Consider the following 15,991-nt stretch of genomic DNA (forward strand, 5'->3'; position numbering starts at 1 on the left):
TTCCCATTATGCTCAAGGGAAGGGTTGTAGCTCAGTGGCAGAACATCTGCTTTGAATGCAGAAGGTCCCAGGTTCAAATCTTGGTCTCTCCAGATAGGGTTTATTTATTTATTCCAGTTCTTTCCCACCTTTCCTCCAAGGAGATCAAGGTGGCACACATGGCTCTCCCTCTCCCCACTTTGCCCCCTGCAACAACCCTGTGTGGGGTAGGTTAGGCTGGGAGACAGGGACTGGCCAATGGTCACCCAATGAGCTTCAAGGCTGGAGTGGCGGATTTGAACCCCGGTTTCCCATGTTTCAGTCTGACATTCTAACCACTCTACCACACTGCCTTAAATCCTGGGAAGCTGCTGATGGTCAGTGTAGACAATACTTGAACTAGATGTACTCAATGGTCAGACTTTGTATTAGACACTCCCTGTGGAAGACATCTTCAAAGCAGTCCTTGACATTGTGTTTTCTTGACAGGTTTTGATGTCCTGGCCCAAGCATCGCATTATTGGCCCCTGGGGGCCGTGGAAGGAATCCATGAGTTCCGAGACGCCAATGGAGGTAGATCGAAGAACGGTGATTCCCCACTCCCTTTAGAGTGACTTAAATCTTTATGAAATTCAGAGCGTAAGAAAGCAAGGTTGAGAAACAATTGGCCCAGCAAATGTTTTGCACCCAAATGACCTTTTCTGTTGGCATTTCAAACACACTCCATTGATCTTTGGTGGGGGGAAGAGGCGGGCTGGTGACCCACACAGAACTAAGCTTTCAAAGACAATATTGGTGGGAACCTCATGAGCCAAACTAAAACATTGCTGCTGGGTTTGCAGTGGCAATGATACCTAACCAGCTGTGTTGTGCGTTCTTAAAAATTACTCCTGTGCTTGGTGCAATACCAAGTGGTGCCTCCATCACATGGAAACCACATGGGATAAAGCTATGCATTATTAACACAGTATGGGGGTATTGGGGGGGTCTCTGTGGGGTAATGCATGTTTGCCGCATGTCTGAAAGTGGTCTTCCTCCATCCCCCAATCCCAAGAAGGCTTTTGTTCATGCTGTCCTTTAGATCCCGCACTGAAACTCATTTGTGTTTGTGGACTGTGGTTGGATTTTTGTGTGTGTTATGTAACTATAGGCACAAAGCATGCCTTTTGCCTTCTGATGATGCTCCCTGTGGTCTGTGTTTGGATTAGGAACGTAAGCACCCCAGGCTGGTTCACAAATGCATGGGAATCGCACTTGACTTGGTACCCCATCATGAGATTTATCCAGCATTTAGGCTGGTCCACAGAAGCAGAAATAGCAATGAGGGAGGTTTGGACAGAACCACTTTTGACTTCAGGGTGCATGTGTGTGTTGAATGCTCATAAAAAGATGCATGTCAGGGAGAAGTGTGTCCTGGTCTAAACCTTCTCTCCGGACATGCTAGTTTTCTGTGTGGAGTCATTCACCCAACACATACAATGTGTAGTATTCAGTCATATCTCAGCACCACCACCACTTGAAGTGGTAAAGTTCAGAAGTCCTTTGACCACTTCATCTTCCATTAAGACTGAACATTAAAGGTGGCAGGCGAATATATGAATAGGGACCCCCACCCTCTCCAATGAAATGTGTTGATTCTGTGACAACTTCCCATGATCTAAAACTTTTCTTTATGGCAACTGATAGCCTCATTCAGAAATACAACAAGTTACCCCTTGATCCAACGAGCAATGAACATGCAGTGGTCAAAATTTGCTTGGCGCCAGGCGCATTTTGCATCTGGCTATCGGCCACTTTGCGACCAATTGAACATGCCCAGATGTCAGGGTGGCACAGACATCTCCACCGTCTGGAGGTCCCAGGATCTTGGCTGTTTCCACACACCAGCAACACATTCTTTGGAATTCTGTCTCTGATATTTTACCTGCACAATCGGAACAAACTTCAGGAACCAAAAAGTCATATTGAAAAATACAACTTTCAAGCTCTCTGCCCCCCAAATGGGCAGCTAGGCATTCTGTTTTGGCATCTGTAACCCTGGTTTAAGGAGCCATTTGGTGCCTAGCTTGCATATCTGAGTTTCTAACACTGCGAAGCATGCATATGTGAACCAGGACTAAGGCTGCAAAACCTACACATGCCTCACACAGGAGCAAGTGCCATTGAACTCAGTAGGCCTTACTTCTGAGTAGACAGTAATAAGACGGGGCTGTATGTATTGTTTTGGTTGTGTAATGTCATAACAGCAGGGAACCTGCTTGGACATGGATGGGGAACCTGTGGCCGACTGGATGTTGCTGGGCTACAGCTCTCGCTATCCCTGACCATTGACCTTACTGTTTGGGGCTGATGGGAAATGTAGTCCAATAGCATCCGGAGGCCGCCTGGCTCTTCAGCCCTGTCCTAGAAGGTCTGGATGAAATCGCTGCATTGATATCACTCTCTGATTACATGCATCTCTTCCTTCGGTAGCCAAAGAGTCTTTCAGGTTTTATTTACTTGTACCCACCTAATTCAGCCTTCTCATCCGCCATAAGTTCCACGCAGTTGTGTTTTTTCACTCCATGTTTTCTGCTCATCAATCCTCAGAGCGTCATAAGCTTGCATTTCATGTTAATCCATTTCATTTGTTGAAATCTTTGTGTGACTGTAAATCCAGTTCTGTATCTCTCAATTGCTTGTCTCTGCAGATACCAGCGTCACCAGACTGACTTTTTTCAAGATAAATGCATAGATAGATAGATAGATTAGATAGATAGAAGTCATATATATATATATATATATATATATATATATATATATATATATATATATATATGCACATTTTGGAGGTGACTTTGATGCAAGGTATCTCTGTGTTGTAGGGGGGAAATAGTGGATCAGCAAGTAAAATTTTTACTGGAACACTTAAATGACTATTTGCTATGAAATCAGTGGAGTTTGGGTCCATTGGTGCCAGTGGGGCACTGGCCCACCAACCTCACTGTACCCTTGTCCTCCTGTCTTCCTATTTACAACCAGACCACAGGGTGCCACAAGTGGTTGTTAGCCTCCTCTGCCTTGCTCTTGGTGTTGCCTTTGTGGCACTCAACAGAGGATGGGAGTGAAAGCAGACTTAACTGGCTCTGGCTGTCATTGGATCTGACTCCACCTGCTGTGGTCCTCCAGTCTCACCAGTCTCGATGAGAATTGGCCTCCACTGATCTACAGGGGAGTTCCCGAGTCAAGCGCCAGTACCATCCTCTCTCTTTCTGTTGTTTGAGCTGTGAGTGCCATTGCTTATTTAGCCCAAATGGCGCCACCCATCCACACAAATGAGGTGTTGGTTGCCTTTTGGGGGGAACACCAAAGTTTTTAGAACTTTGTTCAGTGTTGTCTGCACTGATTGGCAGACAATTGGGGTTCCAGGCAGGGGTCTTTCCTAGAGATCATAGAATCCTAGAATTGTAGAGTTGGAAGGGACCCCCAATTCTCATCTAGTCCAACCCCCTGCAGTGCAGGAATCTCAACACGTGGTCCCCCATCCAATTTAAAACCATACCGGATCCTGCTTCGCTTTGAAAACGTGCTAGCCGTTTTATTGCTGCACCACTATGTGGCAGGGGTTGGACCTGGAAGATGTTTTGTCATTTAGGTCAGATCCCAACCATACATATAAATCATGCTTATACCACTTTAACAGCTGCGGGGAATCCATGGGGAAACTGCGGCTTGTCGAGGGTGCTTGGAATTGGTTTGTTTATTTAATTTATGCCCCACTCTTCCTCCTAAAGGAGCCCCGGGCGACGAATACACAAGTGGTTTGACATCTTAAAAACAATTCCAATACTGATGCAGGTTATGAAAGAATGCAGCTTGTTGGAATGGTAGGTTTGTGAGTTCAGCATCCTTAGCAAACTACCGGTCCTAGGATTCTTTGGGGGAGAAGAATCCCCAAAAGACTGTTTAAGTGGTATAAGAGTACTTTAAATGTATGGTGTGGAAATGACCTGAGATACTGCCCCCTTCCCCCCCCGAAAGGTGAGCTTGCATGATAAGAGTGATGATAATTTTGAAAATTCCACCTTGAGCCAGGGAGCCAGCTTAGCATGGCAGACCTGGAGAGGCCAGGTGGGTGGAGCTGGAAGCAATGTCTCTTTTTTTAAAAAGGATATGCTTGATGGGTGAGGAACTGGCCATCATGCTTTTTCTTTTCTTAATCAGATTTCCTCCCTCCGTTCCAAAAAACAAGCACTCTTTCTTTAATTGGAGGTTGCTCTGTGACAAAACATAAGACTTGTTCTGTGTCCCTCTCTCTACCCCCTCGGGAGAAAAGTAAGTCTTAGGTTGGGCAAACCCATGCTCTACGTGGGATAGGATGTGCTCAGCTGATGGGCTGGGCTGGAAGTGCTTAGCTGACTTCCTGGCAGGTGAGTGTTCATTCCTTACCGGAAGGGCGAGGCAGCAGGGCAGGTGGTGCAGGGCAAATGCATCAATGGAACCAATCCAGTGTGCCTGCCAGTACATTAGCACCGCGACACCCTCCGTGCCACCTCCTCCTTTCTCTCCTGGTAAGCAGTTCTGCCCCAACAAGCCATCTGCTGCTGAATGTGCTCGCTGTCCCCAATCTGGGTACATTCCCCCGGGAGGAGCTTTCAGTACTTTACTGTTCACTCCCCACATTGAGAGATACAGACTGGCTGATTCATATTCATCTTGCATTTATTCATTGTGTTGCTTCTCTCTCACTCTTTTTTTTTTGTCTTTTGTCGTTCCACCCAGCTTTAAGATTCCACAACTTCACTGTGCTTCCTTCCCATAATTCTACTTTTGTATATACCAATGATTCTGCCTACTCTAACTTCTCTGCAACTGTAGGTGAGGATTCAGTATGATTCTTCTGCATTTGTCACTCTCGGGCCATTCTGAATAATGCTGTAAGCTAGATGTGGTTTTAAAGCAGACACCGTTTTTGTTTAAAAAATATTTTAAATCTGTATGGTTTTAAGTGGAAATTATCCCTCTCAATACAGAGTATAAAGGAGTCTCTTTGTGGTATGCAGCTTCAGTAAATGATACTCCAGTAGGTCCAAGGGAGACAAAACAGGATGATGATTAGGTCTAACTATGGTTTGTGGCCTTAACTCTGGTTACAGTATCAAAAAATACTGTGAAACCATGGTTTGCTAAGCTGCATACTGCAGGCATAGGCAAACTCGGCCCTCCAGATGTTTTGGGACTACAATTCCCATCATCCCTGACCACTGGTCTTGTTAGCTAGGGATCATGGGAGTTGTAGGCCAAAAACATCTGGAGGGCTGAGTTTGCCTATGCCTGATCTACTGTATACTTCAACTTGTAGTAAATGATTCTCCAGTAGGTTCAGGGGAGACAAAACAGGATGATGATTAGGTCTAACCAAGGGTCGTGGCCTTAACTCTGGTTACAATATCAAAAATACTGTGAAACCATGGTTTGCTAAACTGCATTCTGCTGCCCCAGAAACCATCTACTGTATACCTCAAGTTGTATCTACTGTATACCATCTACTTGGCACCTCAAAAAGAAGAGAAAGCAGAGAGACATGGAAATTGCATTAACCATGGTTAGCTTGGCGCACATGTAGCAGTTAACCACGGTAAATGAAAACCTCCTTCAAGCCATGGTTTTACATTGCGCTTTACAGATAATCCTTAACTATGGCTCATGAATCGCAATGTAATGTTTAAGGGCCCTTATTGGCCCTGCCAGTTGCAGGGGGCAGAAGCTGAGAGACAACAGAGCCCCCAGCCATACCTTGTGAGTCCCCCAGAAATGAGTTTGGGGTTGCCTGAGTGCAATGGTTAGAAGCACTGGATTGGCTCAGTGGGAGAGCTCTCCTTCACCAATACCCTTCCATCTAGGTAAGCTCCTGGTGTGGGGAAGGCAGAGCCACAGCTCCACCCCACCCAGAAGGCTGCTATTAAAACTCAGGAGACGGGAGCTTCCACCTTCCTCTGCATCTCAGAACAAAGTTAAAGACTGGCTACCCACTTTCTTAAGACCCCATCTGCTCCATGCCTTTAAAACCGCACCACACCACTTGAAACAGTCAAAGCTTCCTCCAAAGGATCCTGGAAACGATCTTTTGTTTTGAGAGTTGTTAGGAGACCCTCTTATATCCCTTACCAGTTCTACAGTTCCCAGGGTAGTTTAATAACCAGAGCCCCCTTGCAGGGAACTCTGGTTATTTTAGCTCTGGGAGAAGAATAGAGGATCTCTTTCAGCTCCCTTAACAAACTATGTTTCCTATGATTCTCTGGGGAATGACATGAGTGTTTAAAGTGTTAGACCCCTATGTGCACTATACATTTAGAGCAGTGCACTGTCTTCTGCAATGTATGGAGTACTCGGGGGGTGGGAGGGTCTGAATAGCATTGGGAGGATGCAGAGGAGTGAGATGGATTGCAGTGGTCATTGGGTGGGTCTGAGGCCCCATAGAGCTGGGGATGAGGGGTGGGGAATAGGATGAAAGCTATTTAAAATTGCCTGAGTTGTATCCCTAGGCTGTTTGAACTGACAAGGCTATTAAAAGTAAATAAATGTATCATTTAAACAATTTCCCTCCTTTGGTAGATATTGTAGAAGGAATAGTGAACAAAGGCATCTGCATCCCAGATGTTAAAGGAAAGACCTTCCTCCTTTTTGGAAGCAGTCAAAACTCTTGCATTGTTAACCCGGAATTCTGTGAACCTGAAGGTTAGTACAAAGCCACGGTCATCATTGTCTCCATTATATTCCTTTATCTCACTTTTTCCCAGAGAAAGGGAGGAGGATCCTGAGAGGGCTGCTGAAAGGAGTAGTGGCATCACCAACTCTTTTGAGGTTTAATTATGTGTATTTTCTGCAACCTCCCATTTTAATTTAAGAAAAAGAAAAAGAAAATCCAGATTATTTGCCTAGAAAATGCAAATACAAATTTATCAAAATTACTGATACAGTTTTCTTGGTGCAATTTAAGTATGGGCTTCTAAAATGAACGTTCCCCACATCAAATGGGGTGCGCGTTTTGTGTGGTCGCGAGTAGCCCCCTGGGATCACGGTGCAGCTCCTGGCTGTTGGGTCTTGCAATGCCTTCCCAGGTTGGATACCTGTGGACTCCACCTACTCTAGCAGCTGCCCAATCCCGGCTGGGGAGGTGTTGCCAGGGGGATTGGCCAGGTAGAAGGGGGGATTATACAGTACACACAATAGAACTTGAGTCATACCTGGGAAGCGGCCATCGGATCCAGATTATTTGCCTAGAAAATGCAAATACAAATTTATCAAAATTACTGATGCAGTTTTCTTGTTGCAATTTAAGTACGGGCTTCTAAAAAGGAAAAAAGAAAGAAAGAAGATGACTGCTATCAGAAATTCCCCAACCAAATTCCACAAAGAGTTTGTCTTGGAGGACTGTGTTTTGAGACATCTTCCCTGTATTTTAATATCCTTCTCTTGACTCATATCTCAGAGCACTATCACAGCTGAGCACCACCCCCTTAGGACTGCATTAGATCTCTCAAGTTATAAGTATTGCTGGTTAGGAACAATATTTGGCCTGAATCTCTCTAAGGATCTATGGTAAGTTTATTCTGGTCAGCAATCAGTCCAGGAGAACAATCCCCCAAAAAATTCACTTCAAGAAAGTCATTAACACTTTAAAGAAAAAAAGAAAGAAAAGAATCAATTGGTTTCCCACGATTTCTTCTGGAGTCTAGCATATAGGGGTTTGTCTCTGTTTTAACGTCATAGCAACCTCTTGAGGGGGGTTAAGCCATGATAATGGAGGACAACCTTCCCCCCCTGCCAAGGACTACATTCCCTTGGAAGTAATTGGTTGGCAGCATGCTGGCGGTGGGCGGAGTCACAGCCTCTCTGTTGATGTCCTTTACACACACACACACACACACACACACACACAGTCCCTTCTAGTTGTTCTGAAATGACCTAAGTCCTGCTCACGTGCAAACCCCACATGCACCTCTTGTGCCACCATCCTTGATGCCCACCATCTCATGGAATGTGACTGACTGGGTGATGTGGGGCTCCTCCGCCACTCACTGTGGCTTCCCACATGATAGAGAACCCCAATTATGTAGGGTTCCAGAAGGTGAGGAACCAAAGAGCTGTTGGTTCCAACCGGGGCAAAGGAGGCAGCAGACCAATGGATTCAGCCTGTGCAACCCATTCTTCCCACCCATTTTCCTTTGTATCTAATCTCGACAGGCCAGAGGGATTTGTTTGCTGTTATAGGCACATTTTGTTGCGTGTATAACGAATATTCTCCTACACACACAAGCACACCATTTGGGAAATAAAAACCTCTCGGTCTGGCAATGTTCATTCTCTAATGACGAGGATAATGTAAGGCTCTGGATAAATGTTTATCATGCCATCCCAGGGCTCACAAGCAAGATCATTAAGGCATTCAAACACTGCATTGTGTGGCGAGTAACAATGGTATGAAAAAGGAGATGGGGAAACTCACACACCCATATAATTGTCAGGGAGAAACCATGGTGGAAGAACATTTCAGAAGTGGTAGGAAGTTCAAGCCTACAGCTGAACTGTGAGTCAAACCTGCAACTTTGGTATGTTTGTGGCAAACAGGGCAACCCTGAACTGGGCTGGGGTCTTGATGCAACACCCTCAAATGTCCCTTAAAGGAGCCCCCAGGCTGTTTCTCTTGACATGCACCAATTCAATGCCTCCTGCTCCACCAGAGGTGAACAGGTGACCTCACCTGGCTCATCACCATCAAACTTAGGTAGCTACAACCCATCACAGCTGGCTTGCCTGAATATCATGCAGCCTGACATCATTGCCAACCCACCAGTGGGGGGGGAACAAATAATAAATTATTCTTGTTATTATTATTGCCAACATCAGGCAGGTGGGCAGAACACAGCCTGAACAACTCTGTCCATTTTAAAAGAAGATGCTTGGGTGTCTATCAAGCATGCTTAGGATGGTAGCCTTTTACTTTTTAAAATTCCAGTGTGGAATGCAACTGCAATTTGTATGTGACAAGGGTCTTCCCTGGTAAGTAGCTCCAGGAATCTAGCAATGTGTGAGGGTGAACTCCTTGTCTAGGGTGCACAAAAGCTCCCCCTCCTCTAGGGATTTTTTTTGGGGGGTGATCTTGCGTTTAAAGGCATATCTAGCTAATCTGAGCATTCTGAAACATGTATGCAAACAGTTGTATGCAAAATGTGCATATTGCATTTACCTGAATTTTGCAATGCAGTTCTCGAATCAAACTGTGTTTACAAAAAAATGATATTTTAGGGGGAAATGTGCATAAAAAGGAATATACAGAACATACAAAAATGCATTGTATGAGGAGAAATTGCTTACATGAATGTGTACAGTAATAAAAACTGCATACAAAAATGTGTTTATTAGGAGAAAGTCACACTAAAATGATGAAGAATTTTCAGCAGGATTTTAAAAAAGAAAAGAAAAGAAAATTGCTGCAAAAATGCAGAGGAATGAATTTAAACATTGGGGAAATGAGAAACTGAAAGAACTGAAACTGACAGATTCACCAATTCCTACAAAATGGATGGATTCATCTGTCCCTGCTTGTCCCCCACCCCTCCCACTGACAGTGACTGACATTTAGATGGCTTTGGCAAAAGGGAAGAGACGTTTTCATGAAACTCAACCCTTCAGTCTGTTGTCCTATCAATGTAGGGTGTGAACAAGGGAGAGCTTAGTCAGTCAGACTTGGAGCTGAAATTCCTGGAGAACGAGGAGGCACCACAACTGTAGCTCAGCTTGGCAACCTTCCATTCTGAGCCTGACGGCATGCTTCCCTCCACCAACAGAAATACCGAACTCAGCAGGCCTAAAATAATAATCAACAATGCTAGCAAAACCACACATTCCCCCCCTTGCGGAAAGGACTGGAGCAGAATGCAGGGAATATCAGCAAGCGGACGTTTGCCTGGTGGATGCAGCCCTCGTCCCTTGGTCCAGGAACTCAGAGATTGCCTCGTCCCTCATGCACCCAGTAGATTGCTGTGGTCTGTGGCAAAGTTTCTCCTGGTATCTGAAGAAGTGTGCATGCACACGAAAGCTCATACCAGGAACAAACTCAGTTGGTCTCTAAGGTGCTACTAGAAAGAATTTTCGATTTTGTTTTGACTATGGCAGACCAACACGGCTACCCACCTGTAAAAGTTTCTCCTGCAAGTTCTAAAGAGCCCAGAAGCCACAGCAAGTCAGAGCAGGGCTTTTAACGTGGCTGTCCCTAGCTCAGTCGGTAAAGCCTGAGACTCTTAATCTCAAGGTTGTGGGTTTGAGCCCCACATTGGGCAGAAGATTCCTGCATCGCAAGGGGTTGGATTAGATTAACTTTATGGTCCTCTTCCAATTATACATTTCTGTGGGCTAGAGTCTTTGTCCACTATTCGCTCTTTCTGGAAACAATTGAAGGCATTTGTGTTCTGAGAATCTTCCCCAGCTTTGAGTGGGCCTTTCCCATGAGTATCTATCTTTCATTCTTCCTAGTTTAGTTTTAAATGTATCTGCTGTTCTGTGTGTGCCTTATTTATTTATTTGCTGCTTTTCAAAATGATACATTGCCTCGAGACTATTCTGTGTAAGGTGATTAATAAATTGATGATGACCGCAAAACTCATCTTGATCCAATGTGTTGCCTCCCAAATGCCATGGGCTATAGATCTCATCATCCCTGATCTCTGGCTGTGCTAAGTGGGGCTCATTTTCACGAGAACCTTATTATTATTATTATTATTATTATTATTATTATTATTATTATTATTATTGCAAACTGGTTTGGAAATGTGAAAATCTGAATTTAAGATTGGAAAAATGAGAAACTGGGAGAAACCGAAACTGCTCTCTGCCCTTACCTCCCCAGCATCTGCTTTCTGAGGCTGCTGCCTCACTCTACCCAATGTCAGCTGTGTCCCATTGCAGGGGGAGAGCTTGGAGAGACAGGAGGAGGTAATTAGGTAGGAATAAGGAAAGAGGGAGGAGCAGCCTAGTTGCAGTAGAAGCCTGAGCTCCAAGAACAAGGAGAAGGAAGGGGGGAGTTCAAGAGGGAAGACACAGACTGACAGTTTAAGCATACCTTCCCCTTTTTTGTGGGAAATTCCCCAACAGTACTATACTATAGACCAGTGTTCCCCAACCTTGGGCCTCCAGCTGTTTTTGGACTACAGCTCCCATCATCCCTAGCTATCAAGGCCAGTGGTCAGGGATGATGGGAGCTGTAGGCCAAAAACAGCTGGAGGCCCAAGGTTGGGGAACACTGCTATAGACTATAGTACTGATAGGAGAATTTCCCACAAAAAGGGAAGGTTGACAGCTATGAGTTTAAGCTCGGACTCAGTGGGAGGGCCACCGGAAATAGCCCATCCCATGACGCACAGAATTAATGAGAGGCGTGAACAGGAAAGGAAGCCAAGGGGGACTTTAAATGTGGGAAGAGGAAGGGGCGGAACTCAGACTCGGCAACAGTTAATTTGGAAGCAGACGCCGAGTGACTGAGTTCCAGAGTGATTTGTGTGTTTTGAGCAATAAACTTGAGTTAATTGCTGCTGGAGTTGTCTCGCTTCTGTGAGAGAGACCCAACCATTACACCCAACGACAGGGCTGGCCCTGCTCCATCCCCAAGCTGAACTTTCCTTTGGGGAAAGGCAACAGGGGGACAGGCAGTGCAGGGCTCCGAGTGGAAGCACAACTGAGGTGTGCCCTGCTCAAGGGGGGCCCGCACCCACCTCTGTTCTGATGAACTTCAGTTCCACATCTATCTTCTCACAGACCGTTCATGTTCTTTTTGCCATTTTTTAGGTGTAACCTTCTCTTTTTTCTGGAAGACTCAGGAGCAGCAGACTAAGCCCCCTCCTGCATACGGGGATCAGGTACTTTCCAGTGGATTTAAAGTCTACTTCAGTGAAAGCAAAGGGTCTATAGAGCTCTTTAACCACCAGATTTCAAAGAAGTGGGAAGCCGATTTCATTCCGCCAGGTAAATTTGGATTTTTCAGGTCTGTATGGATTCATTGAAATTTAGTGGTGAACTATAGCAAATGTATTTTTACATTAAAAGGTCACATTCAAAGGGTCTTAAAAGGTGAACTCTTCTGCCTTTAACAACCGCCTAGCAAGGAAGAGAGTATTGAAAGCATAGATCCTTTCCCTCCCATTGCATTGTGATGGGAAAAAGCTACATCTCTTGAACTTCTCCCTTCCATTATGCAGCTATTCTTGGGGATGTCTGCACTTAAGTTTGCCAAAATTCTGCATTGAGAAAAGCTGAGTTCTGTAGCCTGCCAAAATTGCACAAAGGATGCAAAGTTGAATAGTTGTGCTTATCCGCACAATTCTAGTTCCATTATTCGCCGATGTAGAGTACTGAAACCTCACCCTCCTGAGCACTAGAAATCTTACTCAGCTTCCGAGAGTTCACCAGGCAACATCATACAGGCTAGGAACTTAGGGCTGCATCCAATGTTAGTTTGACTCAGAGCAGACCCATTGGAATTGACTAATGTAAGTCCATTAATTCCTCCTGGTGAATTAGATTGGCAATAGATCTAGGGAAGACAAAATGGACTGCTTCTTCACATAATGAACTGCATCATTTAATTACTCATTGATACCTTTTGTGATAGCCTCTAGTTTGGATGCCTTTAAAGGGGGTGGGGAATAGACAAACACGGTACTGTACTATATTGAGATAATATATTCCCCTACCTCAAATTGCATGCATAGCAGTTAAGATTTGCAGAAACCCATCATCTCCCAACCTACACAATAACATTATAGAGCCTGAAGATCCAGCAGATAGAAACCTAACAATGAGAGGGAATCTATTTGAGTAGAGGAAAATGAATTTTAGTAGTCCCATTCATGGAGGGTAAGGCTATCAGTGGCTACTAGTCATGAGGGCAATCTACTATCCTGAAGACCAGATACCTACATGTCTCAAAATACCAGTCACTGGGGAACAACAGGGGGAGAGGGTTCTTATCCTCTTGCTTATGGGCTTCCCATAACCATCTGGTTGGGCACTGTGGGAAACAGATTGCTGTAGGGATTTGGGGCTGATCCAGCAAGGCTCTTATTGTGTTCTTAGATGGGTTTATAGAGTCATGGTGTCTGCACTAGCTTTCTGTGCTTTTCATTCAGGTCCCCAATGGACTCATGTTCTGTTTACCTGGAAATCTGAAGACGGCTTGAAAGTCTACGTCAATGGAACCTTAAATACCACTGATCCAAAGGGGACACTTTTCTACAGCTACGATGAGTCTAATTCAAACATGTTGACAGGGTCAGAGGGTGACCAGGCTAAGCGTTACGTCAACGGGGCTTTTGATGAATTTATCATATGGGAAAGAGTGCTCACGGCCAATGAGATTGAGCAGTATTTTACTGCTGCCGTAGGTAAGTGGAAATGGTGTCCCCCCGAAAGGATTGCATGCAGTCCAGAAGAGATGTACCAATGTTCTCTATGACCTTCCCCATTAACTAGGGCTTTGCAAACTCTAGACAAAGTGAGAATGTTGCATGTTGCAAAATGTTAATGAGTGCATGTTGAATGCAAATCAGCCACCCACAGCGTAGTACCGCCCAGAAATTTTGGACTGAAATTCCCACCAGAAAATCAATCAATCCAACCAACCAACCAGTTCAGCCAGCGTGACTGATGGTCAGGGATAATGGGAGTCATAATACAAAAATTTCTGGAAGGCACCAAGTTGGGGTGGGCTGCCATAGATTGTTTCATTGCCGATAAAGCACCAAACTTTAAGATTACCGGTAACAAGAGGTGATTGCCACTTCCAAAGTGGAAAAGAGAAGGCACTCGTATTGATCATACAGTAGTTACCGCACATGGCCTTTTTATTATTTTTATTCATGCGACAGATAACACACATCAGGTCAGGCCAGCAGAGGCTGGTTCATTAGAGTGGACAAGGAATTTTCCCATCAACTCCAGTCTCTCAGGTAGCTCACACCTGCCTGCCTGCTTGCTTACAACTGACATATGTGTCAACTGTCCTGGGAAAAAATGGATCGTCCTGTTTTTTCCCCTGTGAGTGGACAGTGTCTCAAATGGCTGCCACAATCTCGTGCAATTTTGGGCACAGCACCCAAAAACACAGGTTTTGGGGTGCTGTGCCCAGAAAAAACCCTTATTTTGAGGCCATGATCTGGTGTGGGGCACTTGACTCACATGGGAGTGCAGACCCAGAAGATGGATTTCCAGATCTAGTCTGCTGCATTGTGTTGGAAGGTACGCAACTGGTCCCCAGAGGTGGAACTGCTTGTCAGTTTCCTCCTGCTTGGCTTCAGGATTGCTTGCTTAGAATATAGGAGGGTGGGGGCAACATTTGGACTCATTGCCTGTCATTGGCTCTGGCTCCACTTGAAGTTTGGGCTTCCTGCATTCCACCCCACCAGCCCCAGTGGGTACCAGCTGCCACTGGGTCAGGGTATTTATCCATCCAGCCCCGTATTGTCTACTCTGACTGGCAGTGTCTCTCCAGGGTGTCTCAGGAAAGAAGTTCATTCCCATTATCTGCCTCAGGCGGCTTTTAAATGCAGATGCCGCCAGGTATTGAACCTGGGACCATCTACATGAAAAGCATGCACTGTGGTTCTGAGCTATGGCCCCATCTCTTAGCAGATTATGTTTAAAAGACTGTGCCAGGAAAATGCTTCCTAGAACAGTTGGTTTGCCTGCACAGTTATTTACGGATGACTTTTAATACTAGCCGATTCAACAAACAGAACTGGATTACCTAAGTGTATCATTGCTTACATAATTCCCACAAATACCACTCAATCTTTTTTTTATTATTCCTCCCCTCCCCCCGTTTTCTCCTCTCACAATCCCCACTCCTTTGAATTCCACACCCCAACTTCACCCACTGTTGTACCTTTCACGGTGTGTCGTTCGGAAATAAAGAACATGAGGGGGGGGGGGAACCCAATGCTTTTTCTTTTTTAGAAATAAGGGAATGCAAAAGAGAATTTGCACCAGTGGAATGCAGGGAGGGGTTGGTGTCGGGAGCTGGAAGTGCTCCTTCCTGAGCAGGCTTCCTCAAACTCGGCCCTCCAGATGTTTTGAGACTACAGTTCCTATCATCCCTGACCACTGGTCCTGCTAGCTAGGGATCATGGGAGTTGTAGGGCCGAGTTTGAGGAAGCCTGCTCCTGAAGAATGAAGTGCATTGGTTGCCAAAGCCAAATTAGGTGAGACCCCCCCAAACCACACAAAATAATGTCATGGAAGCTTTTCTTGCAGTGTGAGCAGCAGGTGTCAGGTTGGGGAAGTGGATCAGGACCACACCAGAGGGGCAAATGCCTGAAGACTCCCTCCCCACTTCCCGTAGGAAGCTGCCCTAGTCAGACCCATGGTCCACCTTGCTCAGCATTGTTTACACTCACTCACAGCTGATCTCCAGGACTCCAGACAAGGGATATTTCTAGCCCTTTCTGGAGATGCCAAGGATCGAACCTGTAACCTTCTGCACACAAGCCAGATGATCCAGGGAGACTTGCCTGGTGCTGTTGTTACACACCCTTAGGTACCAAGCAAAAACATTCCTCTTCTCCCAGGCCTTTGGTTAATTAAACAATCGATGGCCTTAAAAAAAAAATAGGGAGGAGGTATTGTTTTTGTTTGTTTCCATGGTATATATTTTTGTGTTTATGAATGGTATACCACCCTGTGATCCTCAGATGAAGGACAGTATAGAGACTTAATGTATTATCAGAATAATAATTCTGCACCCCATCCATGCTAGTAATGAAAAACCTAGACAGCATCTTAAAAAGCAGAGACATCACCTTGCCGACAAAGGTCCGTATAGTTAAAGCTATGGTTTTCCCAGTAGTGATGTATGGCAGTGGGAGCTGGACCATAAAGAAGGCTGATCGCTGAAGAATTGATGCTTTTAAATTATGGTGCTGGGGGAGACTCTTGAGAGTCCCATGGACTGCAGAAGATCAAACCTATCCATTCTGAAGGA

General features: G+C 45.2%; 1 protein-coding gene across 2 annotated transcripts in view; it reads left to right on the forward strand.

Moving 5' to 3' along the window:
• The window catches only part of ADGRD1 (adhesion G protein-coupled receptor D1), a 270,128-nt gene that overhangs the window by 13,379 nt on the left and 240,758 nt on the right, over positions 1-15,991 (forward strand). Inside the window, exons 3-7 of one of the 2 annotated variants that reach the window (XM_033135813.1) lie at positions 469-552; positions 4,741-4,836; positions 6,574-6,696; positions 11,803-11,979; positions 13,143-13,397. In XM_033135813.1, the coding sequence (XP_032991704.1) occupies positions 469-552; positions 4,741-4,836; positions 6,574-6,696; positions 11,803-11,979; positions 13,143-13,397 (735 nt within the window). The remainder of the gene's footprint in view (positions 1-468; positions 553-4,740; positions 4,837-6,573; positions 6,697-11,802; positions 11,980-13,142; positions 13,398-15,991) is intronic. The other variant, XM_033135814.1, reaches the window with a different exon arrangement.

The sequence above is a fragment of the Lacerta agilis genome, chromosome 17 (genome assembly GCF_009819535.1).
Source record: "Lacerta agilis isolate rLacAgi1 chromosome 17, rLacAgi1.pri, whole genome shotgun sequence".
NCBI classification, from domain to species: domain Eukaryota; kingdom Metazoa; phylum Chordata; class Lepidosauria; order Squamata; family Lacertidae; genus Lacerta; species Lacerta agilis.